General features: G+C 41.4%; 1 protein-coding gene across 4 annotated transcripts in view; it reads right to left on the bottom strand.

The window, feature by feature from the left end:
- Nsrp1 (nuclear speckle splicing regulatory protein 1) overlaps positions 1-13,552 on the bottom strand; it is a 33,292-nt gene extending 19,740 nt beyond the window's left edge. Inside the window, exons 1-2 of one of the 4 annotated variants that reach the window (XM_085695362.2) lie at positions 13,432-13,552; positions 12,202-12,292 (exon numbers count right to left, since the gene is read on the bottom strand). In XM_085695362.2, coding sequence (XP_085551488.2) covers positions 12,202-12,292; positions 13,432-13,451 — 111 coding nt within the window. In that variant the 5' untranslated portion in view covers positions 13,452-13,552. Of the gene's footprint in view, positions 1-5,093; positions 5,198-12,201; positions 12,293-12,664; positions 12,684-12,966; positions 13,113-13,431 lie in introns of those variants that run through there. The other 3 variants (XM_085695363.2, XM_085695364.2, XM_085695366.2) reach the window with 3 other exon arrangements.
- Between the last annotated feature and the right edge of the window lie 13,439 nt (positions 13,553-26,991).

Below are 26,991 nucleotides of genomic sequence, written 5' to 3'. Positions count from 1 at the left end.
ATACTGGGAAAAAAAAAACAGCTAACAAACTTTAATGCCTAATACAATTTTTTTGGCTGTCCTGGAACTCAGAGAGATCCATGAGGCTGGGATTAAAGGCGTGCTTTTTTGTCTTCCTTTTTTGGGAGGAGGGCAGAGGTGCTAATACAATTTTTAAGCAATCACGATTACTGGAAAATTTTCACTAACTTACCTTGTGTTTCCAAACACTACCAACTTCATGGCTTATAAAGATTTATACTGGCACCGGGCATGTAAGTGGTACACAGACACATGCAGGCAAAACACCCATACATGTGAATAGAAATGAATATATATTAATTATTGTGCTGTAATACAGTTCTATAGGAGAGGTTTACCTACTATGGGTGAGGCTGTCAGTTTAATCCTTAGCACTACAAAAACACATAAGTATATAAATCTAGAAACACTATACCAAATCAAGTAGGTGTTACACGATAAAACCAACAGCAAGCATTCTTCTACAATCAAAATTTGGGAAATAATGTTCCTAAGAACACATGTTGAAAACTAGGAAAGCCAAAGATCTCAGAAATAAAAAGCAAGAATAAAAGAACTAGTGAAGAGCATCAAAATAAAAAAAAATTGACATGAAAGCAAGAATGAGTTCCTTTCAGAACACTGATGTTAGTTTATCACAACAGTCGGAGTAAACAACGTGCTAACCATAGCCTGGCATGGTGGGAAATGCCTACTCCCAGCAACCAAGAGGACAGGGAGGAGGATCATTCAAGTCCAGGAGTTTGAGACCAGCCTGGGCAATATATGGAGAGCCTGAGAATTTATCTCCAAGCATGCAAGTTAAGCAGGCAGTTCTGAAAGCTCTGAAGTAAGTCAAATGTGGAGATACAGAGTTGTAACTCTAGTATTTGGAAGGCTGAAGCAGGAGGGTCACAAGCTTAAGGTTAGCCAACAACCATGGAAAATTAAAACAGATTTCCAAAACATTCAAGTGGATCTTGAAGGCCATATAAATATACAACTGAGGCATAACAGTAAAGACATCCCAGAGAACCCTAAGCATTGAAGCGATACAGGAGTAGAAACTACGGCAGAGCCGTAACTGTAGGTCTGAGGTACTACAGGCATGATACAACATGAACACAACCCACTTTGTCATCAAATCTGGGACATTTCACCAGCTCCAAATGTTTACATAAATCTCTCCATCAAATCATTAGCTGTCAACTAAGATAATAGACTTCAATGGCAACAAAAAAATAAACATTATAGAATTAGTTCAGAAAAGTTACTATCAAAGCTGGCTACAGATGTAGTTCAGGAATGGTATACGCTTTGCACATACAAGGCTCTTAGTCTAATTATCAGCAACACTAAAATATGTAATAATAATTAAACATTTTTAAAAAGCATGGGGCTGGGGAGAAATGGCTCAGTGGGTAAGAACACTGGGCTGCTCTTCCAGAGGACCTGGGTTTAATTCCCAGAATCCACGTGGCAGCTCACAACTGTGACTCCAGTTCCAGGGGATCGATAACCTTATACAGATCAACATACAGGCAAAACAGCAATACAGGCCATGCGGTGGTGGCGCACGCCTTTAATCCCAGCACTTGGGTGGCAGAGGTAGGCAGATCTCTTGTGAGTTCGAGGCCAGCCTAGTCTGCAAGAACTAGTTCCAAGACAGGCTCCAAAAGCTACAAAGAAACCCTGTCTTGAAGCCCCCCCCCCAAAAAAAACAGTAATACACATGAAATAAAAATAAATTTAAAAAAGCAAACAAATTGAGATTTTTGTCATTGTTGTTACTACATGATATGACTTTAATCTCCCGTTTTCAGGCAAAAACATATGTTACCCAGAATGGACAAGGTATGTCTGAAGAACTAAAAGAAATCATTTCTAAAGCACTAAAGAAAAGTATGAGCAAAGTGTCTCATCAAACAGAGACCAAATTATCTCAACAAATTAGATATAGAAATTACTGTAAGGAAAGAAGGAGGGAGAGTAGGAGAGAGGAAAGGAAGGAAAAAAGAAAGAGGAAGGAAGATAGAAAATTCTGCAGTTGAAAATACAAACACTATATCGTACACTAATTTCAGAAGGGAAATTGTTTTTTTAAACTATTTTTGTTTTTCAAGACAGGATTTCTCTGTAGCTTTTGGAGCCTGTGGTGGAACTAGCTCTTACAGACCAGGCTGGCCTTGAACTCAAAGAGGTCTGCCTGCCTCTGCCTCCCGAGTGCTAGGATTAAGGGCGTGTGCCACCACCGTCCAGCTGGGGAATTTTTTTTTAAAATTTACTCAACTTGGGTCTATTTGGTCAAAAGCACATAGATACAAACAAGACTCACAAAGTAATTTTATTTATCTACAAACTTAAGATCAGTACCACTGTCTTCTGAGACGGCACCCCAGCTCACCGTCTTTCCCTCTCAGCACTGCACACAGCTAGGGCTCTTTTGTCACCCGCCCCCGTCTGAACATCTCTGCACTTCAGTGAGCCTTGTTTCTATTTTGTTATGCTCTCTTCTCAATGCTAGACAATATTTTTAGCAAAATTTCAGAATTAAACACCTCACTGTTGCTATTTAAACACATCCAGTATCATTAATTTAGTAGGAATTTAGCAGTATATGAGAAAATATAACATTATTAGCTGTCATTGAAATAATCTAAATTTCCTGACATTTTCATGATATGCTTCCTATCTATATAAAATTGTCATTTATTTGAATGATACAAGACTACATGCAGAGCAATAGGAAATTACCTTATAAATGATGAAAAGCTACAGTTACAACATAAATTCAACTCTATTATAATGCTCAGCTAGATCAAAATTTTTACTTTGTCTTATCGATTAGCCAAATGCAGGTTTTTGGTAATTTACGAGTTTTAGAAATTTAGTTTTTGTCTCTTGATCTAAGCAAGTATTCTACCATCAAGTTACACCCCCAGACTTCCATCAGCTTACTGGTGTACAGCATCTCAGATAGCCCAGGCTGGTCTTTAATTTTGCTGTGTAGTCAGGGGAAGCTCTAAACTTCTGATCCTTCTTTCTTCACTTTCCCTAATGCTGGAATTACAGGTCTGTGCCACACTGTGCTTGGCTATAGTGTTTTTTGTTTGTTTGTTTGTTTTTTTTTAAAGACAGGGTTTCTCTGTAGCTTTGCAGCCTGTCCTGGGACTTCCTCTGTAGACCAGGTAGCCCCCAACTCAGAGATCCACCTGTTTCTGTCTCCCAAGTGCTGATATTAAAGGCGAGAGCCACCACCGCCCAGCATTGGCTACAGTTCTTCCATCTGGTACAATGAGTTATCGGTAGTCTTAATTAGATTTGTAAAATCTATCCTTATTTATTTATCCTCTTCTGGATTACACTGGGTATAGTGTTTCTCCTACAGTATTTATTCAGTGCTTCCCATCTTGATGAAAATGCTGAACAAGTAAAGGACCATACCATGGCTTCTGAGTGAGTTTATACGTGAGATATACACACAAACACACGTGTGTGTGTATCTAAGAATTAATTTTAGTTTTCTGGTTTAACTTAACATTAGTTCAAAGTTTTGTTTTGACCCTAAAACAACAATTTTCAGTTGTATACAGCTAAATTGTGCTATTAAACTGGATCTCATATGTACATTTTTGCTTAGAAATAGGCCTTTTAATTGGTAAGATTGAAAGGAAAATTTACTGAGCTCAGTAAAATAAGCAAGTACTTAGCATGGATAAACATCTAAAATGAAGTTTCATGTTTAATCTGCCTTCTAACATATGGTTTTATTCTATTAGCCACAAATTATGTTGTGACACATAACATATTTGTTATCATGGGTACTTCTGAAAAGAATCGCAGGCCGGGCATGGTAGTATCACTTGTAATACCACCTGCACTACTCAGGAAGCCGAGGCAGGAGGATCACAAGTTCAAAGTCTGTTAAGTCAAAAACAAGAAAGACGGAGAAGGGAAACAGAGTCACAAGTGACAGGCTGTGGGCCAGATTCAGCTACCTGTGGTGTAAATAGAATTGCATTAGTAGACTGAAGATATGTCTCAGTGGTAAATAAAGCTAGCTCTGCAATCACGAGGACCAGAGTTCAGATCTCACATAATAAACTGGGCACCTCCACAAACCCCAGCGCTGAGGGATGTGGATAAGAATTGCAGGGTCTTGCTGGCTTCTAGCCTGAGGTTCAGGCAGAGACCCTGTCTCAGGAGAAACAGATGGAGAGAGACAGAAGAGGGCACTTGACACCTTCTGGCCTCCACCCACAGACAGTGTGCGTACTGGGAAAAACCAAAGAGTATCGCATCAAAAATCAAAAGAGCATCATAGGAAGTAGCTTTTGCTCTCAATTCTGAAGGGTGACTACAGTGTGCACATGTAGAGATGTATGCAGAAAACTTTCACTGTGAAGAAAAACAGCTGTAAGAACTAACACCACGGCGGTGTACTTTGCATGGAAACAGAATTAGGTGAAAATGCTAACAGACATTGAAGGTCAAAGCGTTAGATACAACTAGATTCAAGAACTGAGGAGTAATAAAATGATTAGAACTGTGTTTTACAAAGATCAGACTGACAACAGTATTTTAAATGGATATAAAAAGAAAGCAATAAGGAAAATATTTTTAAAAAGCTATTAAAATAATTCAAAATATAAGCATAAAAAAGTGGTAACCAAAGGACTGAAAGAGAGAATAAACTGGGAAAATTGTAACCGACACATTGGGAAGATCAAAATCTACTCAGAAGGCTGGACAGAACATCAAAACACGCTTTCTCACGCAGGGGCAAGAACCTCTCACTTCCTTTGCTATCTTTTCTCCTCTAATAAAAACCAATAAATATTCCTACCTAGTTCAGATTTTTTTTTAATTTTTTTTATTTGAGACAGGGTTTCTCTATAGCTTTTGGTGCCTGTCGTGGAACTAGCTCTTGTAGACCAGGCTGGCCTTGAACCACCGCCCAGCCTAGTTCAGATATTTTTTAAAAAAGATACATAAATACAAGTACAAAACTACCACTTTTCTATGCAAAATTAACCATGGGGCTAGGAATAACTCAGTAAAGTGACTTTCAAAGGTGGATGCATCAGCCTCACCTGTAACTGCACTGCTCTGATGACAAGGTGGGAGGCAATTCCTGGGAGCTGGAGAGTCAGCTAGCCCGGACTATGCAACAGGAAACAACAAAGAGCGTGCCCCAAATACGGGGCAGACAGGAACACACATCTCAGCTTGTCCTCTCACCTCCACACAGCTGCTTTCGCATAAGATGCACACACGCATACAGGCCCTCAAAGACAAAGAAACAAAACCAATCCTAAATATAAGTACTTCAACAGCACAGAACTCATGTGCTAGTGCCCCCTCTGCTGGACCACTGGAGATAAAGTATGATCTAAGACGGGATCTTTGTTTACGGATGAGCTGTGAGAAAACAAAACAAACAAACTGAAAGGCAAGAGCTTTGCTTTGCAGTAGCTTTTCCTCAGCTGGATTAATGCTCTTCTGAGAAAGGAATCCATAAAGTCTGTTTCTATGTATTAGGAATACTCTAGAGAATTTAATGGTTGTTTAAACAGCTGCTTATGAAAAAAAGAGGTTTTAACATGACTTAGACTTCACAAATATTTAATCTACTTTACTTCTCTGTACAAAGAAAAACTGGAATGAAGCAGATGTTTTTATAGGCAAGTAAACTATTATGAGGAACAGTTTTACACCCTGTTCATTAAGAATTAAACTATAACTCCCTTGTCAACTGCTGCTGGGGAGGGTCCACCAATGGAAGATCAAGGTTAAGAGGATGCCAGGGTTATTTCTCCCTGTCTTCTTCCCTCCCTAAAACGCCATCTCTACAATGGTTTCAGATTCTTCTACTATCTAGACAAGCCCAATTTCTACCAGGTAACTTGGTCCCTAGGTTCCAAATCCCATCATATCCCCCTATTTATCAACTACTTGCTCCTTCCTACTGCCACTCTCAGGTCACCTCACCATTTCTTATTTGGCTTTTCAAGCCTTCTATAATTTACATGACCAAAGTTCCCTTATGGAATGGAGGGAGGAAGAAAGCTAGAGCAAAATGGTCCATGAAACTCTCTTTGACTCTAGCGTACCCTGATTCGGATACCACCACCCTCATTTCACATCAGAAAAGAATCAAGGGAGCTTCGTGTAGCTTTGTTTACAACGCATGTCAGGGTGATTTAACATAAAAAGGAATGATAAACCACCCACGCTTTCTGTAGGCTCTGCAGTAAATTATTTGAAAGAATACTTTGTGTATTAAAACAAGCCACAGGCAATTCAATAGGAAATAGTCTTTTTTCAATAAATACTGTTGGAAGAACTGCATGGCTATGTGCAAAAGAATGAAATTCAATCAGTACTTCAGACAACAAACAAAAGTTAACACAAAATTGATCAAAGACCTATGTTTAAGAGCTAAAACTACAGAACTCTTAGAAAAGAGTTGTGCCTGATATATGGCACCAACACATTAGCAACAGAAGAAAAAAACCACCTTCCTCAAAACTGAAATTTCATCTTAAAAAGCACATCAACAAGAAAATGAGGACAACCCACGAACGAAAAAAATTACTTACAGCCGGGCAGTGGTGGCACACACTTTTAATCCCAGAACTCGGGAGGCAGAGACAAGTGTCTGTGAGTTTGAGGCCAGCCTGGTCTACAGGGTATGTTCGAGGACAGACAGAGCTGTTGCATAGAGAAACTCTGCTTCAAAACACTAAAAACCAAACCAAACAAACAAACATAATCAAAACAAAAAAGCAACAAAAAGGGAAAAAGAGATTTACAAATCATTTATCTAAGTAAGCAGTTGTAGAATACACAAGGGACTATTATAACACATAAGTGCCAACCTAGTATTAAAAATAAGTAAATGATATGAACAGACATTTCTGCATCATTGTTCATCAGGAAGATGCAAATCAAAAACACAATGAGGTGTGCTGCTAAAAAGCTGTGTTACAAAAAAAAAAAAGCTGGGTGAGGTGGCACCCACCTTTAATCTCAGAAAGGTGTGGGGGGTATGGGGGTATTGGAACCTTTACATTGATGGGAAAGCAAAGTGGTGCTGCCACTTTGATCATTCCATACATGCTAACACATAATTATCATATAAACTAGCAATTCCATTTCTTTTCTTTCTTCTTCTTCTTGTGACAGGGTTTCTCTGTGGAGCTCTGGAGCCTGTCCTGGAACTCACTCTGTAGACCAGTTTGGCCTCAAAATCACAGAGATCCGCCTGCTTCTGCTCCCAAGTGCTCGGATTAAAGGCATGCACCACCACCGCCCAGCTGGTAATTCCAGTTCTAAGAATATATCCAATTTGAGTGAAAAACGATGCCCATACAAAAACCTATATCCATATAGGTGTTCCTATCAGTATTAATTATAGCCAGGAACTCAAGCATACCAAGTGGTAACTAAATAAAATGTATAATGAATTATTATTCAGTAATGAAGAGTGGGGTTGGAGGAATGACTCAGTTGGTAAGATCCCTTGCTGTACAAGCACAAGGACCTGACTCTGAAGCCCCAGCATCCAAACAAAACTAAGAGTGCACTGGGGAGAGCAGACAAGTGGATCTGGGAAGATCACTAGCTGGCTAGCCTAGCCCAAACGGCAAGCTTCCAGTTCAGTGTGAGACCAGTCTCAAGGCAATAAGGTGAAGACAGAGGAAACATCTGACATCCTTGTTTGGCATCTGCATGTGTGCATGCAAGTGCGTAAGTCCCAATACTCACGGCATGAACCACACACACAAATATGCATTTTAATTAAAGTTAATTTTAAAAAAGTAACTATGTGTGAGGTCTTCAGTTCCATTCACAGCATAGCCAAGAATAAAAAATTTTAAAAATTAAAGGAACGGCAGTGTAGTTCAATAAAAACTCACAGTCAGACATTGAGGTAAAAGCTGAAAAATCAAAGACCAGAGCAGCCATAGTAGAGTTCTAACCTCTACTAATTCTCAGACCAAAAGAGTCCTCCTGTCTCTATGAATCTTCAGACTGAATACAGCAAGATCCTGTCTTCACCTCCCTAGTGCTGGGATTAAAGGCCTGAGCCTCCCGTGTGCTGGGATCAAAAGTGTGAGCCACAACTGACTGACTAAGCTTGCCTTTTAGACAGGTTCAATCTCGGGCGGCCTTGAACTCTTGATCTTCCTGCTTCCTCCTCCCAAGTTTGTACCACCACTGCCTGGCCTCTAAGGTTAACTAGTGGCTAGCTCTGCCCTCTGATATCCAGGCAAGCTTTATTTGTCAGAACAGAACACAAAGTATCACACAACTCTATTTAAAAACAAAACAAAACAAACCCACACACTGTAAAAAGGTGAAGTAGGCTGGGTGGGGCTACTGAACCTAATGACCCAGGATTCACACGAGGAAGGAGGGAGGTGAGACTCCTTTCCTACAAATTGTGCTCTGACCTCCATGCAAGTACTGTATAAACACACAATCATACATACATACATACACGCACACATACATAAAATAAACAAATATAATTTAAAAATTAAAACAGAAGGGATTGGGGATTTAGCTCAGTGCTCATACAGTGCTTGCCTATGAAGCGCAAGACCCTGGGTTTGGTCCTCAGCTCTGGGACGGGGGGAGGAGGGAAGAAAAATGAAAACAAAAGTATATGGCATATAGGTTGTATCTCAGTATTTTCTTAAAAGGGGATAACTGCATCAAGGTGATGGCTTGTCAGGTAAAAGTGCTTACCACATAGTCTGACAACCTAAGCTTGATCCCCAGAGCTAATAAAACAGTGGCATGTGGTGGCGTGCATCTATAATCTCAGTGCTCTGGACAGATGAGAAACACAGAAGAAATGGCCAGAGGTCACCTCCACAAACTGAAGGAGAGAACCAAGTCTTGAAAGTTGTCCTCTGACTTGTACATGTGCAACCTAGCATAGGAATGCTCACACTCAACTTTTTTTTTTAAAGGAGAGGTGGACATGCGGAGATAGATCAGAGGGCTAAGGTGCTTGTCACCATCTGACTACCTGAGTGTGATCCCTGTTACATAACAAACATCCATGTGTCATGGCAAGAGTATGTCCACTCACATACTCGTACAAAATAAATAATTATAAAAGAAACTTTAAAAATTCCAATAAGCAAATCTAAAATTGCACCTACTTTTCCAATGTGCTGAAAAATCCACATATTGTGCGTCAACACTCTTCCCCTGCACCCTGTGCTAACCCTAGCGACTAGAACAGCCATGTTAGAGCAGGGCTGGCCAAAGAGCTCAGCAGGTGAAGGTGTTATGCCAAGCCTGACAAACCTGCAGTCAATTCTAGGAACCTGAGTGATGGTGGGAAGAAACTGACTCCCTGAGCAGTCCTCTGACTTCCATGCGTGTGTCATGGCACACATGTGCCCACACATACACAAAATAAAAAAATATATAAAATAAATTTTTAATGCAGTATTCAGCCATCATGTTTCTGGTGAAGTCTGTCCCCTCTGCTTTCCTCTAATCTGGGAACAAAGCTCAGATCTCCATCTCCTATCTGAACTACCACAGAAGACTTATAACAAGCCTGGACTCTAATCGCCTCTCCTCTCTACTCCCATTTCTTTGAGACAAGGCTTTCTTACACTAAAGTCCAGGCTGCCCTCAAACTCTTGATTCTCCAACCTTAAGACTTTCTCCACTTCTGTGCTTCTCAAGATGAACACAAGGTAATATGGGTGCCATCACTATGCGAACTAAACACAGTACTCAAAAACTACTTACAATTGTCAAGCTGACATTTCACACAAGCAGGGCAAGATATTCTACAATCTGGCCTCAACTTCTTAAAACCTCATTGCAACAATTGTTTCTCCAAACATTCTCTTAACTAAACATATTATTCCACAAAAATGCCTTATAATTTATGTTCTTTGTTCTCTCTCAAGTGAAATGATCTCCACCTTTTTTCATTCAAATCTAAACCAGCTTTGAAAGCTGTTTAAATAGCTATTCCTGCATGGTGCTCCTTCAGCAAAGTAAGTATTTTTGTCTTCAATATTTCACTAATATTTAAATGTTCGATTATTAAAATAAAACAAGAAAAATGTAGGAATCTGATGGACCCATGTCCAAATTTTATTATTACATTTATTTACTTATGTGTGCGTGTAGGCACACAGGTGCCATGACACACAAGCGGAGGAAGTCAGAAAACAAATTAGAGTCAGTCCTCTCTCCCCACCACATGGGTCCCAGACACTGAGCCCAGGCTTGGCACCAGACGCCTTTATGGACTGAACCATCTAGCTGTCTCCTGTGTTCAAATCTTAATCTTGCCATCGACTTATTAGCTCCATGGAGTAGTAATGGAAAAATTTCTTAACTTGTTCCAACTGCAACCTCATCTGTAAGATGAAAATAATGTATATATCACAGGATAATCATGACTATCCAAGTATAGTAGGTACATAGGAATCCTCAGTAATTTTTTTTCCAAATTTCCATCTGCCTGAGTGTTTTACTTGTGTCTCTATTACTGAACTCTAAACTGATTGAAAGCATCACTATGCAGATGGCTTTCAATTTACAAGGGAGTTAATTCCTGAAAACTCTAGTTATCCTAAGTAAAAGTCATCCACTATTGCTGGGTGTTGTAATTCATGCCTTTAATCCCAGCACTCAGAAAGCAGAGGCAGAGCTTTTTGAGTCCAAGGCCAGCATGGTCTACACATTAAGTTCCAGGCCAGCCAGGCTAGAGTGAAACTCAGTCTCATAACAAAAACAAAACACCACCACCAAAATAAACTGACTGCACCTTAACCTCCCAAACATAATCACTTGGGAATGCATTGTACTGCAGGTGGGTTATTCACCCTCATGATCCCATAGCTATTCTCTACTGCCCACTAACTCTGCCCAGTGTGCAGGAGAGTACTGTACAGCTAGTCTAGGAAGAGCAAAATTCCAAGTACGCCTTTACTGACTGTGTGCTGCTTTTGTATTATCATAGAGCAAAAACTCATAAGCTGAGTCCATGTAAGGTTGTGAGCATCTATTTATGATGCCCACCCCCACAGTTGTTACCTACAGTTATGGAACTAATCAGTTCTTGACAGGCATGCAGCACATGCCTGGTTCCTAGGACCTGGAGGGAGATCAGGGCAGTCAGTCTGGGCTACATACATCCTGAGTTCCAGGCCAGCCTCTGTTACACATGGAGCTCTTGACGCAAAATAAACTGAGCTAATAAAACATTCAAGTTTTATATGTAAATTTAATTTTTAAAATCCACAAAAAAGGGGGCAAAGAATACAAAATATCTATCTACACTTATAAATAATTAGAAAATCTGAAAGAGAAGTTATTTTCTGTCAAAGCAAAAGAGGTGACAGATCAGTATGATCCAAGAGTCTTTAAGAAACATTAACAACTTTAGTGTTAAGTTAAGCACACACAGGAGCTGGAAAGATGGTTCAGAGGTTAAGAGCACTGGCTGCTCTTCCAGAGGACCGGGGTTCAATTCCCAGCACCCACATGGAAGTTCACAATTTTCTGTAACTCCAGGATCCAACCCTGTCACATAGATGTTTATTCAGGCAAAACACCAATGCACCCAAAACTAAAAAGAAAAGATAAGCACACACTTGGGAGCTGTTTTTGGAGAAAAAAAAAAAAAGAATAAAAAACACCTGGGTTTCAGAGGAAACCACTACTTTGGCTGCTAAAATAGAAAATGTTCATAAAGACACTACAATTTTATCAAAACTGTATATATGCAATAGCTCAATTATAACAAAGCAACTGCATTTAACAGGCACTGAAGGAATAACCAAAAAATAACTACAAAAACCATCTCACAAAGAAACTGTCATCCTAGATCAGTACACATTAAAAACTAAGAAAAACTTCTAGGAAGCTGGTAGTAGCATCCTAGCTCATCCCCAGAAACATGTCAACAAATTTGTAGCATCACTATTAGAACCTGGAAAGAGTGTACAAAACTATAAGTAACTAAGTTAGCGTGGGGTGGGGTGGGGAGGAGGGATCTTAAGTTATATGGAAAATAACAGCAGAGCTCTCTTTAAACGGTCCTTTTGAAGGGTCTGTAAATAGTACTCCAAAACCAAGGGGAAGAGCAAATCTACAAGCAGTTTTAAAAATGTTCTACTGACGTAGGAGTAAAAATATGGGTTTCCTTACCTCATCATCATCAGACTCATTCCCAAATACAGACGGTTTTTGCAAAACTCGGTGCAACGGCTGTGTTTTCTTTGGCAAAAGAAGCCCATACCTGCATATTTTTTTTGAAATAGAAATCACACCATTATCTTTAAATGTTAAAACATAACAAATCCACTACTTCTTCCGGATGATTTTCCCAAATTAAAACATAATAATACAACCTATGAACACATAACGGACTTGTTGTTTTGCAGTGACCTCAAGATTCTAATGTATCATGATTTTATAATTATTATTTGTCTACTTGGACCAAACTCGAACATTGTTTTTACTATGGAAGAGAAGTAAATGAAGACTACAGGACTGTTTTACCCAGTGAAGTGGCAGTAATCTTTAAGGGGCACACGTTAGAGTCATGCTCTTTTCAAATTTGCTAAAAAACAAATCTGGCCTCTGACTGTTCCCACTACTGTTGACTTACACAGTTCCTAAGTTCTTGATAATGAATCCACTTAAACTTTTAAAAGAAGTACTGGAACAGCCAAGCAGAATGGGCTAGTTCGGCTCAAGTGCTTTTGTCTGCCGGCGCGTCACTACAGGGAAAGTTCCCCTCACCAAGGACAGAACTCGCTTTGTCTAAGCGCCTTTGAGAATCATCAGCAGATTCAACTCAGCTCGTTTCTCGAGGTTTTGACTTTTAAAATGCAGAGGCCACGGGGCAGCGGAAGGTTTAGTCTTTGTGTCTTTCACGGCAGCGGACACCCCGGTCTCCTAGATGCCTACCCTTTTCTGTGGCTTCTCAGCACCACACTCCTAACACCAGGAGGGAGGGTGGGAAGCAGGCCTTGAGCTTCTGCCCAGGAGAACGGGGCCTCTAAGGAACCCAGGAGTTTCTCTTCTCAGTGCCACTGAGCGCATCCAACCGGGAGAAACTCAAGCGCGGGGTAGGAAGCAAGACTGAGGGGCCTCAGACCGAGCTTTTGGAAAATAGAAAAGTCTCGCTCTCTGCCCCTCAGCCTAACTTCCTTTATTTCCTCAAAAGTTTCTCAAACTTCGGGCTTGCATCCTGGAAAAATGTACGGGTCGGGGGTGGGGACTCTATGTTGCTTGGGATTCCTCGCCTTCTCCCGCCTCTAGCCCTGGCGGCAGCGGCCCTGCACTTCCGGCGACCTCTGACGTCTCAGCCTAAAGACTCGGTCTCCCTGGCTGATTACTCCCCAGCCGGACCCTATCTCCCGCATCACTCACTGCCGGCCCGGGATCGCCATCTTGTTCCCGTCTCCGCTGGACGTGGCCGACGCGGACGTGACGCTGACGCCGACGTAGGTACGCGCACTTCCGGTGGCCGGAACTCGCCTAACGGCGGGATCTCGTCCTGGAGTTGTTTGCACGACTTTGGGACGCCATATCCTACCGCCGAGTTTTGTTTCGTATCCTACTGGTGGTGCGGAAGTCGACGTTCGGAGGGGACGACAGAGTTGGCTCGGGAAGCGCGGTCCTGGACGATCCGCGTCACCGGAGATAGTATTAGAATCAAACCAACCTCGCGCTGCTGCGGCTGCATCCGGACCGGGTGGGGGTGGGGCCAGCAATCTGAATTTTAATGAGTTTCCAAACGGCTACTTACAATTCCTCTTGTTTTCCTTCTCAGCTGTGCAAAGTAACTGACTCTGATAACGAGCAGTTAACGAGTACGCCAGTGAGAACTGATTATTTTCTTCAAACAGGCTCTTGCTATATAACTCCGACTACCCTAGAACTCAGATCCTCCTGCCTTAGCTTTCGGAATGCTGGAGTTGCAGGCCATAGCCGAGAACTGAAATTGTTTTAACAACATTGGTGGTGCCACTAGATAAAGGAAACAGCACCATATCTGAGGCTTTTTTGCATCTTTACTTGAGTCAGTCTTGCTATGTAGTCCGGTATATCCTCCTACTTCAGCCTCCTGAGTGATGGTGATCCATTGCAGGTTTGCCAGTGAATTTTAAAATAACAACAAAACCCCTCTGGCCACATGTCGTCTGTGTGTCCACCATTCTAAGCTAGTCATAGAACATTAAGAAACCAGTCACAAAAGGGTTGTTACAGCTGAACAATTGTTTCTCGGTTCTGCCCTTTTCCCCCCATATATTTGGAAGTTAAATGAATATGTGGGATGGTATCATTAGGAAGGGATCCTGAGGTCTGGGTTTATCTTTCAAAGATAGAACGCTTACCTAGCATACTCAAAGCCCGGGTTTGAACTTCAGCACTGCAAAAGAGACGAGAATGCCCCTCTATTCATTCCTGTCTGTTTTGGTACACAACTAGCTTTGTTTGGATTAATGTTAGTATAGTATGTCTTTTTATCTTTTTACTTTTAACCAGTTTTAACCTACTTGTGATACGTTTATATTTATGTTGGATTTCTTGCTGATAGCATACAGCCGAGTCTTCCTTTTATATGTACTGTTTGATAATCTCATTTTAATTTGAATATTTAACTGTTCTTATTAAAGTGATTATAAACTCACTGGTACTTGCTTTCCATTTTCCTCATATGTCTTTTGTCCACTGCTTACTCCCAGGCACTATTTTGCCTTGGGTGTTAGTAGAGATCTTTTTTTTTTAATTAGGATCATGTATACAGTGTTCTGCCCGCATGCATCCCTGCATCATTACAGATGGTTGTGAGCCACCATGTGGTTGCTGGGAATTGAACTCAGGACCTCTGGAAGAGCAGTCAGTGCTCTTAACCACTGAACCTCTCCAGCCCCTAGAGAAGATCTTATAATTGAATTTACGATCCAACCTTCATTTGTATTAACCACAATTCTCTGCTTATAATTTTCCAAGCTATTTCTTTAGAGTCTCTATAGCCAAGAATGATCTTGAACTTGCGAGCCTCTTGCCCTCCCCCTCCAGAGCTAGGATTGTGGCCAGGCACTGTCAGGCCCAGCATATACCATGCAGGCAAGTGAACATGCCCTCGGCTGCATTTGCCAGCCCTCTATTGTACATCTTTATCACACTCCTCCTTGACTATTGGGGGATATGCTTTTATATATGAGAAAGAATCAGTTAACCCTACTTTAAATCTTTAGGGTACATATCCATTAATAGTTTTTTACATCAGGAGATTGAAGACAGAAATGGGTATAAGAAATTAATTATCATCTTTGGTCATCAATCAAAACTAGCAAGGAGAGTACCTTAGCCAGTAATAATTGGGCTGCTCTGTCCTGGTTCCCTGACCTTAAAGAGTTCCTCGCTCAACTCTGTGCCTTTCTAAAACTTTAGATTGTCTTCTTGGGTTTTTCACCTCAAAGTTATTTAACAAAAATATCTTAGTCTAACTTTGTTATTTTCTTTTTTTTCCTTATTTATTTATTTAAAGAATTTCCACTTCCTCCCCTCCTCCCAATACCCTCCTGCTCCCCCCACTCCCTCTTCTCCTCCCTCACCATTCCCAAGAGCAATCAGGGTTTCCTGCCCTGTGGGAAATCCAAGTTCCTCCCCCCTCCATCCAGGTCCAGGAAGGTGAGTATCCAAACAGGCCAGGATCCCAGAAAGCCAGTCCATGCAGACGAAACAAGACCCAGTGCCATTGTCAATGGCTTCTCAGTCAGCCCCCATGTCAGCCACATTCAGAGAATCTGGTTTAATCACATGCTCGTTCAGTCCCAGTCCAGCTGGCCTTGGTGAGCTCTCATTTGATCAGTCCCGTTGTATCAGTGGGTGAACGCACCCTTCGCGATCCTGACTTCCTTTTTCATGTTCTCCTTCCTTCTGCTCTTCATTTGGACCTTGGGGGCTCAGTCCAGTGCTCCAATGTGGGTCTCCGTCTCTATCTCCGTCGATCGTTGGATGAAGGTTCCCTCTGGTTCTGCTTTCCTTGCTCACGATCTCCCTCCCTCTGCTCTCATTTGAACCTAGGGAGTTAAGTCCAGTGTTCCAATATGTGTCTCTGTCTCTATCTCCATCCATCGCCAGATGAAGGTTTCCTCCATTGTATCTTCTGCTACAGCGAACTTTGTTATTTTCAAAGCTTTGTTTCAGCTGTAATGCACTCCAAGACTTGTGAACACATCTCCCAACATTAAGGTTAAAAGAATTTAAACTAGCTGGGCTACTGGGACCCAACTGTTAGTCATTAACTTGAGCTACAATCCATGCCACTGCTTAGGTGAGACTCACAGACCCCGGCTGTGAAACATATCCTTATATTTATTTTTATTCATCAAAACTCTGTATAAGCTATCATTATCAAGTTAGCTTAGGAAGGGGTCATCTTCTTGATAATTCACAGGTAAAAATGCCCAGTAGAATGGAATGTTTCCAAGAGATAAACACATTATATTACAGACAATGGAGACCTCCCCACTCACACCATGAAAGAGCACTGCAGCAAACATTTAAAGGCGCAGCAGAAGCAAAAGGCAATGGTCTGTAGTTCCGTGGCCTTTCCTAAACGAGATGGACCCATCAGAGGATTCCTTTCTGCTGGGCTGACACCTGGAACTTCAATTGCAAATCGAGGCTCCTCTGGCATGGCTACTGGCAAGAAAATAATCAGAGCATCAGAGGGTATCTGGAAGAGCCACACAAACCAGAAGTAGTAGGGGGATTTGGAGTGGTGTTGCTTTGTTTTGTTTTGTTTTGTTTTGTTTTGTTTTGTTTTGTTTTGTTGTTTGGCAGATCAGAAGGATGCTCTTTTTCGGAGATGCCAGCAAGGAGAGATTAGCGAAGTGCTACTGAACCTCTCTGACCTAGCAGGTTTTCACTCCAGCCTTTGAATCTCAAGTCTCATTTATAAATAGAAAGAGATTTCATTAAAGCTGTCTTTAACGGCAGCAGCAAAGCCAGTACCTGTGGGAAGAGAATTCCCACCAGGCTGCCACCTGAGTGGCCAGGCCACTGCCAAAGCAGCGGGTCAGAAACTGCATAGTCGCGATTGCTGGCTGAAACAAATTAGGGTGCAGCCACTGTGCCAAAGATAAAACAACATTTGGGGGAGATCATATCACTTTCAGGGATGTAGGTCAGTAGATGATTCTTTGCTCAGTTGGCAGTCTGCAGTAACAATAGAAATTGCTATAGGGGCTCAACACAGAGAAGGCACAGAGATGTTAAAACCCAAGTCTGGGATCTTTAACTCGAAAGGCAATGAAGGCAGAAGTGAACTGATCCAGGAAAGGATAGCCCATCACCGCAAATGTGTAAGTAACTATTTCCTCTCTTTTGGGCTTCCTGGAGTAAGATTTGCGAACATAGTCATGTGGAATTGAGAACAAGACAGCTGAGGAAACAGGAGAACCCAAACCGGAGGATTATCTGTGTAACTTTTGATGTGGATATTACTAATGTCACTGTCACTACTTGCAGCCTCCGCCTCCAGCTCCTCCATCTTACCTCACCCCCCTGCACAACTTCTGCTGACTTGTAATGTAGGGGAATGGTCTGTCTGGCCAACCAGCTCCCAAATAACCATACAGAGACTTATTAATTCTAAGTGCTCAACCAAGGACTGGAGAAATGGTTCAATGGCTAAGAGCACTGACTGCTCTTCCTGAGAACCTGGGTTCCATTCCCAGCACTTACATGACAATTCACAACTGTCTGTAACTCCAGTTCCAGGGGACCTGACACCCTCATACCAATGTACATTGAATAAAATAAAATTTTAAGAAATGCTCAGCCGATAGTGTAGGCATTGTAGAACATTACTTTAAGATGTTCTATATTTGTTTACGCTGTGGAACATTTGTTTTAATGATGCAAATGATGTTGCATTCTTGTATGTTGCACTTGTTTAACTTTATGAAGCTGTGTTACTTTGCCTGTCTAAAACACCTGATTGGTCTAATAAAGAGCTGAATGGCCAACAGCAAGGCAGGAGGAAGGACTGGGTGGGGCTGCCAGGCAGAGAGAATAAATAGAAGGAAAAATTGGGGAAGAGGAGATCTAGGAGCAAGAGAAGGAGGACTCCAGGGGCCAGTCACCAAACTACAAAGCCAGCCACGGAGTAAGAAGAAAGGTACATAGGATAAAAATTAAAGCCCGGAGGCAAAAGATAGATATGAAAAACTGGCGAGGGGGGCTGGAGAGATGACTCAACGGTTAAGGGCACTGATTGCTCTTCCAGAGGTCCATGGTTCAGTTCTCACTTTCTGTGACTCAGATCTGACACTCTCACACAGATGTGCATGCAGGCAAAACATCAATGCACATAAAATAAAAATAAATTAATGCAACATGAATTCTAATTGATCTTTATAATAAAAACCTAGAGTCAGATATGGGGATTATTGCTGAAAGATCAGAGAAGCAGAACAGTCAACCACTAGAGAGTTCTTACCTCTACCAATGCTCAGATCAAAAGGGTGATCCTGTCTCTACGAATCTTCAGACTGCATCCTAGCTCCTGTGCCCTCCTGCCTTATATTCCTGTCTGTACCCAGCCATATCACTCCTGTCTCCACCTCCCTAGTGCTGGGATTAAAGGCATGTGATCCCAAGTACTAAGATCACCTTTGCGTGAGTTCTGTTTCTCTTTTAGACATATTCAATCTCACATAGCCCAGTATGGTCTTGAACTCACAGAGATTCATCTGTCTCTATCTCCTGAATACTGGGATTAAAGGTATATACCATCACTGCCTGGTCTCTATGGCTAACTAGTGACTTAACTCTGCACTCTGATCTTCAGGCAAGCTTTATTTGTTAGATCACAAACAAAATACCACTACAAATTAATTAAGAGAAAGGAAAGTTGGCTAAAAACAAGCTAAACTAAGACCAGGCATTCATAAGAAAGAATAAGACTCCATGTGATTTATTTGGGAGCTGTGTGATGGGCTCCCCAAAAAAATCAAAGAATAAAAAACAACCAACAACACTCAGGCTTGTTTCTCACAAGATCTTCTGAAAAAATACTTTAACCCATTTCTATTCATTTACTTGCTGCCACATGGCTCATGGCTTGTTAGCTCACCTTGTATACGCCCTGCTTCCTCTGCATCTGGCTGGTGACTCTGCCCTTCTTCAGCCCAGAGAGCTCTCTCCCTGTCCACAAGTCCTGTCTAACCTCTTCCTGCCTAGCTACTGGCTATTTAGCTCTTTATTAAACCAATGAGAGCAACACATCTTCACATTGAACAAATATTGTTCACAACACTGTAGCTTCCTAAAAGGCCACCATCATTTTCTTTTAAAGAAATGTTCCATTTGCTGTGTCTCAATTTTATCTGTGTATGCTTTAGGTACTTTGCAGGGGGCAGGGGATGGAGGAAAGGGGAGTCGTCTATCTTTATAGCCCAGGTTAGCCTTGAACTCACAGTCCAGCTTTAGCCTCTTCAGTGCTAGAAGGACTGCAGCAGCTTCTAACCCACTAGGTACATTTTATATAAGCCTATTCCACAAGGTGGCTTCATTTTAGTGGGTGGTGACCCCTAATTCAAACGGCGGTGTCTACAGAGTCAGAATCACATGAAACAAAATACCATCACCCAAAGAGGCCTCCTCAGCTGAGGTCTCTGAGGATAGTCTAAGCCTGGGCAGTAGATAGGGGGTAAAATATTAATTATTAGCTTGCATATGAGATAGTTACTGAACTGCTTCAGGAAAAAGAAAATAGGCCTTACTATATTCAATTAGTTGATCTTGTTAGTTGAAAGAAGTTTATTTATTTAGGGCCTCACACATGCCAGTGTTGCTAAAATTTCTTTCCCAGGGAAAATATGAACACCTACCCCTTCCTCCTAAGCTCCCAATGACAAACAGGCACCATTCCACCAAAGGTCACCCTAGAAACCAATGAGTTTATTCGGTTTCCTTACATAGCACTGCTGAGGTGTTAAGGGCAGGCTCATAGGTGACCTTAAAGTAGCCACAGTGGAAGTCTGCACCCGGCACGGATGGTAAGGCTCCCTTGGCTGAACAGTTGGGCTCTCCCCTCCCAGACCATCCCTGCCTATGTTATATACTCCAGCTCCTCTTGGAGGCCAGGATCAGGGCAGAATTGCAAACAACTGATTGGCGGGGGTGGCCAGATACTCAGGTGGGAGTCCCGTTCCTCGTGTGCCTTCTATGAGGGAACTAGCTTAGCTGTGATGACCTTTGCAAGCAAACACAGCTGATCTGATAAAGATGGAGGCTCCAAGGATAGTCCTCACAACACCCAGGCTGGCTTCAAAGTTTCTCTGGAGCCAAGGATAATCTTGAACTTTGGATCCTCCTGCTTTCGATGCCCAAGTGCTGGGATTACAGTTGTATGCCAGTAACCCAATTCTGTGTGGTGCTGGGAATCATTCTCAGGGCTTTGCGTTTGATAGCCAAGTACTCTACTGACTGAACCATATCCTTGGGCCCAGCTATGTATGTTTTTAAGACAATGATCTCATCTTGCTCAAAGTAGTTTTGAGATCCCAACTCCTCCTGCCTTTACCTTTGGGTGCTGGGGTACAAACCACTCCAAATCTTTATGAGATTATTGTGAGAAGTCTTCTAATTTAATGGTTTAGGAATGTTTGTAGAAATTCAGGAAAACTGGTTGTTTTATTATATTTAGAATACCACAACATAGGGAATAAGAGTCCAGTCACAAGAGATCATATATTTTGTATGATTCCTCTTATATTTATCAGATAGGCAAATTCATAAGGAAAGTAGATTGGGGGCTACATGTGGTGGCATATGCCTTTAATCCCAGCACTCAGGAGAGAGAGGATGGCAGATCTTTGAGAGTTAGGCTAACCTTGTCTACATAGTGAGTTCCAGGCCAGTCAGGGCTATACAGTGAGATTCTATTTTTTAAAAAAAAGTTAAAAAATAATAATAAAAAAAGTAGACTGGTGGCTACCTAAGGCAAGAATTGGGGAAAATGCCGGGCACGGTGGCATACATCTTTAATCCTATCATGTGGGAAGTAGAAGCAGGCAGATCTATGTGAGTTTGAGGCCAGCCTGGTCTACATAGTGAATTCCAGAACAATCAGAGAGCTACATAGTGAGACCCTAGCTTGAGAAAATAAAAAATAAATAATAAAAAGAGTGGGGGAAAGTGAGGCAGAACTGATGGTAAATATGGGGGTTCTTATTGGGGTGGCAAAAATGTCCTAAAATTGCTACGATGGCAGCTCAATTCCATGAGCCTGCTAAAAACTGTTGACCTGTGTACTTTAGATGAAGTGGATATTATCTGAAGTATATTTCAATAAAGTTGTTGCAGGGCCAATAGATTCTTTCTAACTTATGCTGCTTAGCTGAAACTCAGAGCCTTACACTTGCTAAGCAAGCACACTACCCCTGAGTTACACCCCCAGCCCCTGGAGCTTTTTCTAGGTCCCTTATTAGTGTCTTGACTCTTCATACTGTTTCTGGATATGCTGTAATCATAAAAGAAAATGACATGGTGTCATTTTGCCTGTGGACTATAAGGAGTCAACTAGGAAACCCAATTAAGATGGGGCTGGTGAGATAGCTCAGTGGTTGAGAGCACTGGCTATGTTTCCAGACGATCTGGGTTTGATTTCTAGCACCCATGTCAGATGACTGACAACCATGGGTAACTCCAGCTATAGAAGAAGCCAATACCTCCAATCTCTGCAGACATTAGCACTCATATGCCCATACCCATACACAGATGTACAATACACAAAATTGAAAACAATAAAATGAATAATTTAAAAAATCCTTTTAGGTACCTGTAGCTAAGGGCACTTGCTGCCAGTTGATCCTGCAAGCTGTCCTCTGATCTCATATGTATACTGTGACACACCCACAAAATAAAAAACTAAATAAATATGTAATAATAATTTAAAACTAAAAAATCCAATTAATTCTAAGTAAAACTATATCAAGCTGTATCAAGTCATCAATTACATTCACGATATCCAGTCCATCTGCATTTGGCAAATTTAAAGAAAATACTCTATAATTATATATAGTTTATATATATTATAAGTATCCTATCTTGCTGAGTCCAAGGTTTTGTACCTAAGTTCCTGCTATTGTAACTAAGGAAAACTATAACTATCTAGTTAATTCCATCAAAGACCCCAGAAGGATATAATATTACCTTGGTAAACAAAAAGTGCAGTGCAAACCACCTTCAAAATGACAGACACTTGGCTTCCTGGATGTTCCAATGTTCCTCTGCAACACTGAGGCATTCATTCTTTAGCCTACAGATATTAATCAGATATTGGCAGACTTTTCCATGAAGCAGGAATTTTGAAGGATTGTCCCACGTTGCTTTTGCAAAGTTCAGCAGTCTTTTTCCCTTGTGTCCTGTTTATCCAGGTGTACAGCATCCTGTCGACAGTCAAGGCAAGAGCAGTTTCTTTGCCCAGTGGCTAACTTTGCCACAAAACAAACTTCATATGGTGTTTCTTTGATGTCCATTATCTTCTCTGAAGTAAATTGGTGTTGCCAGGAGCTGCCAGACTATCGTGAAAAGTCTCAGGTTATTAAAAATCTCAAATGCCATATTCTGTAGGTCTTTGAAGGATTTGAAGATCACCTGTCTATCTAAAATATATCTGTTTAACTTTGAAAACTTACCTAATATGACTATAAATTTGATTATCATAGATGACTACTAACCTGTGTTTCTTAATTATCCTAAATGGTTTATAATAGTTTTCAAGGGCTAGAACTTTGCCTTAAATTTTGAAATGAACTGCATAGGTACAATGCCTTAAACAAGAGTAGAAACAGATACACAGTATAACAAAAAGTAACTTTAAATTTGTATCAATACACCAAAATCCATACCAATGAAAAATATTTGAGGTTAATAGTTGTCTTTTTATCCTATATTCTCACTAAATAATGACAAACATCCATAACCCACCAAACGACCAAAAAACCACCCACCCCACCTCCTGAGAATGTGGGCATTGTGTTCCTTAGACTGCTTCCTGTTGTCTGTGGGTGAAAACATCTTTAGGGAACTAGAGAAAATTGAGAGAGTGAAGTCCTAAGAAAACTAGCTATAGCATTTGTTGTTCAGTCTCTATGCAATGGAAAGTCTTATTTGAAGTCCTGGCTAGAAGCATCTGTGAGGCTGGACTATCTCAGCCAACAGTCTTAAAGCTGTTCTGGATGCAGAACGCTGAGAAAACTGTAACAGAGGCATTCTTTTTTTTTTTTTTAGTAATTTTATTAAATTATAAAAGTTTCCATTTCCGCCCCTCCTCCCACCACCCTCCCACTCCCTCCACTCCCTCTCCTCCTCCCTCTCCATCCCTAAGAGCAGTCAGGGTTTCCTGCCCAGTGAGAAGTTCAAGTAACAGAGGCATTCTAAGAGGCTGGATCACCTGGACCGCCTGTTTTCATTGGTGTCTGAGCCCCTTACTCTGCAAACACAAACTCTCAAAGGTAACATACATATCTGCATTAACATAAGTATGGATTGTATATTGTACATGAGCCAGCCAAAGATGGTATTTTGTTTTATTTTTGAGCAGGTAAAACATATGTCACCTGTCTTGTGAATTTTTGAGGTTTAGTTCTTTATGTCTGTAGTCAGGATTTTCAGGGGCTCTCCTGTGCTGTTATCTTGTTCGTGCTCTAACAAAGCTTGCCTGGTGATCAAAGGGTGAAGCTAGCCACCAGTGAACCATAGACGCCAGGCAGTGGTGGCACACAACTTTGTTCCCAGCAATTGGGATCTCATGCCTTTGATCCCAGTACTTGGGAGGTGGAGACAGGACTATAAGGTGAGTGGAGACAGGAACTCAGAACCATTCAGTCTGAGAATTCATAGAGACAGGAAGAACTTTAGTGATTGGCTGCTTTACTTCTCTGATCTTTCAGTTTTCATCCCTTTAATATCTGACTCCTAGTTTTTATTAAGATCAATTAGATTCACACTACAATCTCCCCCCGATCAAAACTGATCTCTATTAACCTTGAATGAATCCATATCCTTTCGTTTCCTGTGAAAACAAAGGCATAACTTCTTCCCCAACAGAATACATTTTCTGACTTCCACTTTAAAGTTAAAGCATTCCTAAAGTATCTAAACTGTGTTTAATTCAGCAGTTCCTATGAAAATCCCATGTCTCTGCGCAACTGTCATTCACTCATAAGCATTCAAAAACTTAAAAGCTAAAACAACACCATACGGGAGCCAGCCTCCCTGTGTATTTCCCATGGTCACGTGACTTTTTCTTTTATAGTACTTTACTCTTTCTTCAAAGACTTTATTATTTTTAAACTATTTACTTTTCCCTATGATTATCTATACCCATTTTCTTTTTTTTCTTAAGTCTATGCACATTTTAAAACACCATAACTTGTTTAAAGGTGTTTTTGTTGGTTTATTTGCTTCCCCAATCTGGATCTGTCTTTACTGCATATCTCTATCTTTTTCTGACCACCTGAGACAAATTTTAAACTGCTAAGCAGTGGTGATTAGGTCCTCTGGCGGCGGCCCTGGCGGTTGACTCTGCCCCCTCTTTGGTGCTTGAAAGTCAAACCTAAGCCTGCTGCCCTGGTCCTGGTTGGAACTGCCTTTGACCGGGAACTACATTCAACCACTCCAGCTCTAGGAAGAGGGTGCTCGCACTGTGGCAGGCGCTGTTACTTGGCACACTGTTTCTACTTAGCATGCCAGTATGGCAGAGCCTCTTAAAGGAGTTGTTTGTTTTTTGTTTCTCTCTCTCTCTCTCTCTCTCTCTCTCTCTCTCTCTCTCTCTCTCTCTCCGTCCCTCCCTCTTTCTTTCTCTCTCTTCAGCTATCACAGGCCCTGTGTGGAAATTCAGGTCTCACATTGGGTGCCAAATGTACCAGACTTTCTCTTTTTGGCCACCAACCAGCTCCCAAATCATGACAAAGAGACAATGTTAATTATAAATGCTTGGTCTTATGCTCATTTCTTGCTAGCTCTTATAACTTAACCTATCTAACTTCATCTAAGGTTTTTGTTTTGTTTTTGTCTTTTGAGACAGGGTTTCTCCATAGCTTTAGAACCTGTCCTAGAACTCACTCTGTAGACCAGGTTGACCTCAAACTCACAGAGATCCACCTGTCTCTACCTCCCAAGTGCTGGGATTAAAGGCATGCACCACCACTGCCTGGCTTCATCTACATTTTCCCTCAGGGCTTTTTATCTTTCTTTCCTTCTGCATTTCCCTACTCCACCTGCTGACTGGAGGCTGCCTGACTGCCCCCCCCAGGTCTCTCCTTTTCTTTCATCTTTGTTCTCTCCTTTCTTCTCTTATTCCTAGATTTCTCCTCCTACTTATTCTCTCTGCCCATCAGCCCCACCTATCCCTTTCCTGCCTAGCTATTGGCCCTTCAGCTTTTTATTAAACCAATCAGATGCCTTAGGTAGACAAGGTGAAACAAAGGCAGCACAAACAAATGTAATGCAGCTTTACACAGCTAACGTAGTATTCTGCAGCATAAGTAAATGGAGCCATAACACTTCTTTGCCCAGTTAAAATAATATTCCATAACATCTAAGCTTCTGAAATGAACAGTTAAATAAGTGGATTTAGACACCAGTAGGGCTTATAGTACCATATTTGGGTATGTCTAAACTGGAAAGAGTTCGGGAGCTGGAGAGATGACTCAGTGCTTAAGGTTCAGTCCTGCTCTAGCTAAGGACCAGGGTTCTGTTCCCAGTGCCCACATGGCAGCTCACAACAGTTGCTGCTTTAGTTGGGGTTCTCTAATGTCACAGAATTCATGGAATGAATCTTCTCTCTCTTATTTATTTATTTATTTATTTATTTATTTATTTATTATGTATACAATAGTCTGTCTGTGTGTATGCCTGCATGCCAGAAGAGGGCACCAGACCCCATTACAGATGATTGTGAGCCCCCATGTGGTTGCTGGGAATTGAACTCAGGACCTAAGGCAATTGAACTAAGGCAATGCTCTTAACCTCTGAGTTATCTCTCCAGCTCCTTCTCTCTCTATATATAACTTCATAGAGAATTTATTGGAATGACTTATAGGCAGCATTTCAACTAATCCAGCAATGGCTAACTGTGACTGGATAGTCCAAGAATCGAGTAGCTGCTCAGTGCCACAAGGCTGGGTATCTCAGCTGGTCTTCTGCATGTACTGGATTCCTGAACAAGTGGGCTCCACTGTTAGTGAAGGAAAGGATATACAGACAAGACAGGAGCAAGCAGGCAAAGAACGAACAATCCCTTCCTTCTTCCACTGTCATTATATAGGCTTGCAGCAGAAGGTGTGGCCCAGATTAAATGTGTGTCATCCCACCTCAGGATACAGATCAAAAGCCTGTGTCTTTCAGCCTCAAGATCTGGATCACAGGTGTGCCCTCCATTTCTGAATTGAGTTCATTCCAGATATGTGGAGGCCCAAAAATGTGAGCCTATTTCCCCCTTGTCTGATGTCAGAGAGTTTGGAGATTGCTCAAAATAGTTGACAAGTGTAGCTACACACCCCAACTCAGGACGTGATTACTTGGTTCTTTTGACATAAAGATGGCTCATACAAGTAGATCCATTCCATTCTGACAGATGGTCAGGATATGCAAATGTACTTTTGCTCCTTCTTTTGAATTATGAGGTCACCTGGGGATTGGCTGCCTTCAGGATATGTGGTCTAGGGTAACTTCATGGACTAAACAACAGAATGCTAATGATTTGATGTCTCAAAGTGTTAAAGCAATTAACTGTTTGAGTAGTCCTTTGTACCATGTTAATAAAGTCTTTTGTTACTTTCTCTCCCCCTCCCTCTTGAATTGGGTATAAAAGCAAAACATAAACATGGGTGATGTCAGTATTCACTTGGACTGCCCTCCTGGTACTGTTCTGTGGTTTCTGTTATTTTCACATGTGTT

Source organism: Myodes glareolus, chromosome 9 (genome assembly GCF_982192425.1).
Source record: "Myodes glareolus chromosome 9, mMyoGla1.1, whole genome shotgun sequence".
NCBI lineage: Eukaryota > Metazoa > Chordata > Mammalia > Rodentia > Cricetidae > Myodes > Myodes glareolus.
The sequence above is the reverse complement of the archived record's forward strand: the minus strand, read 5'-3'. Positions and strand labels throughout refer to the sequence as shown.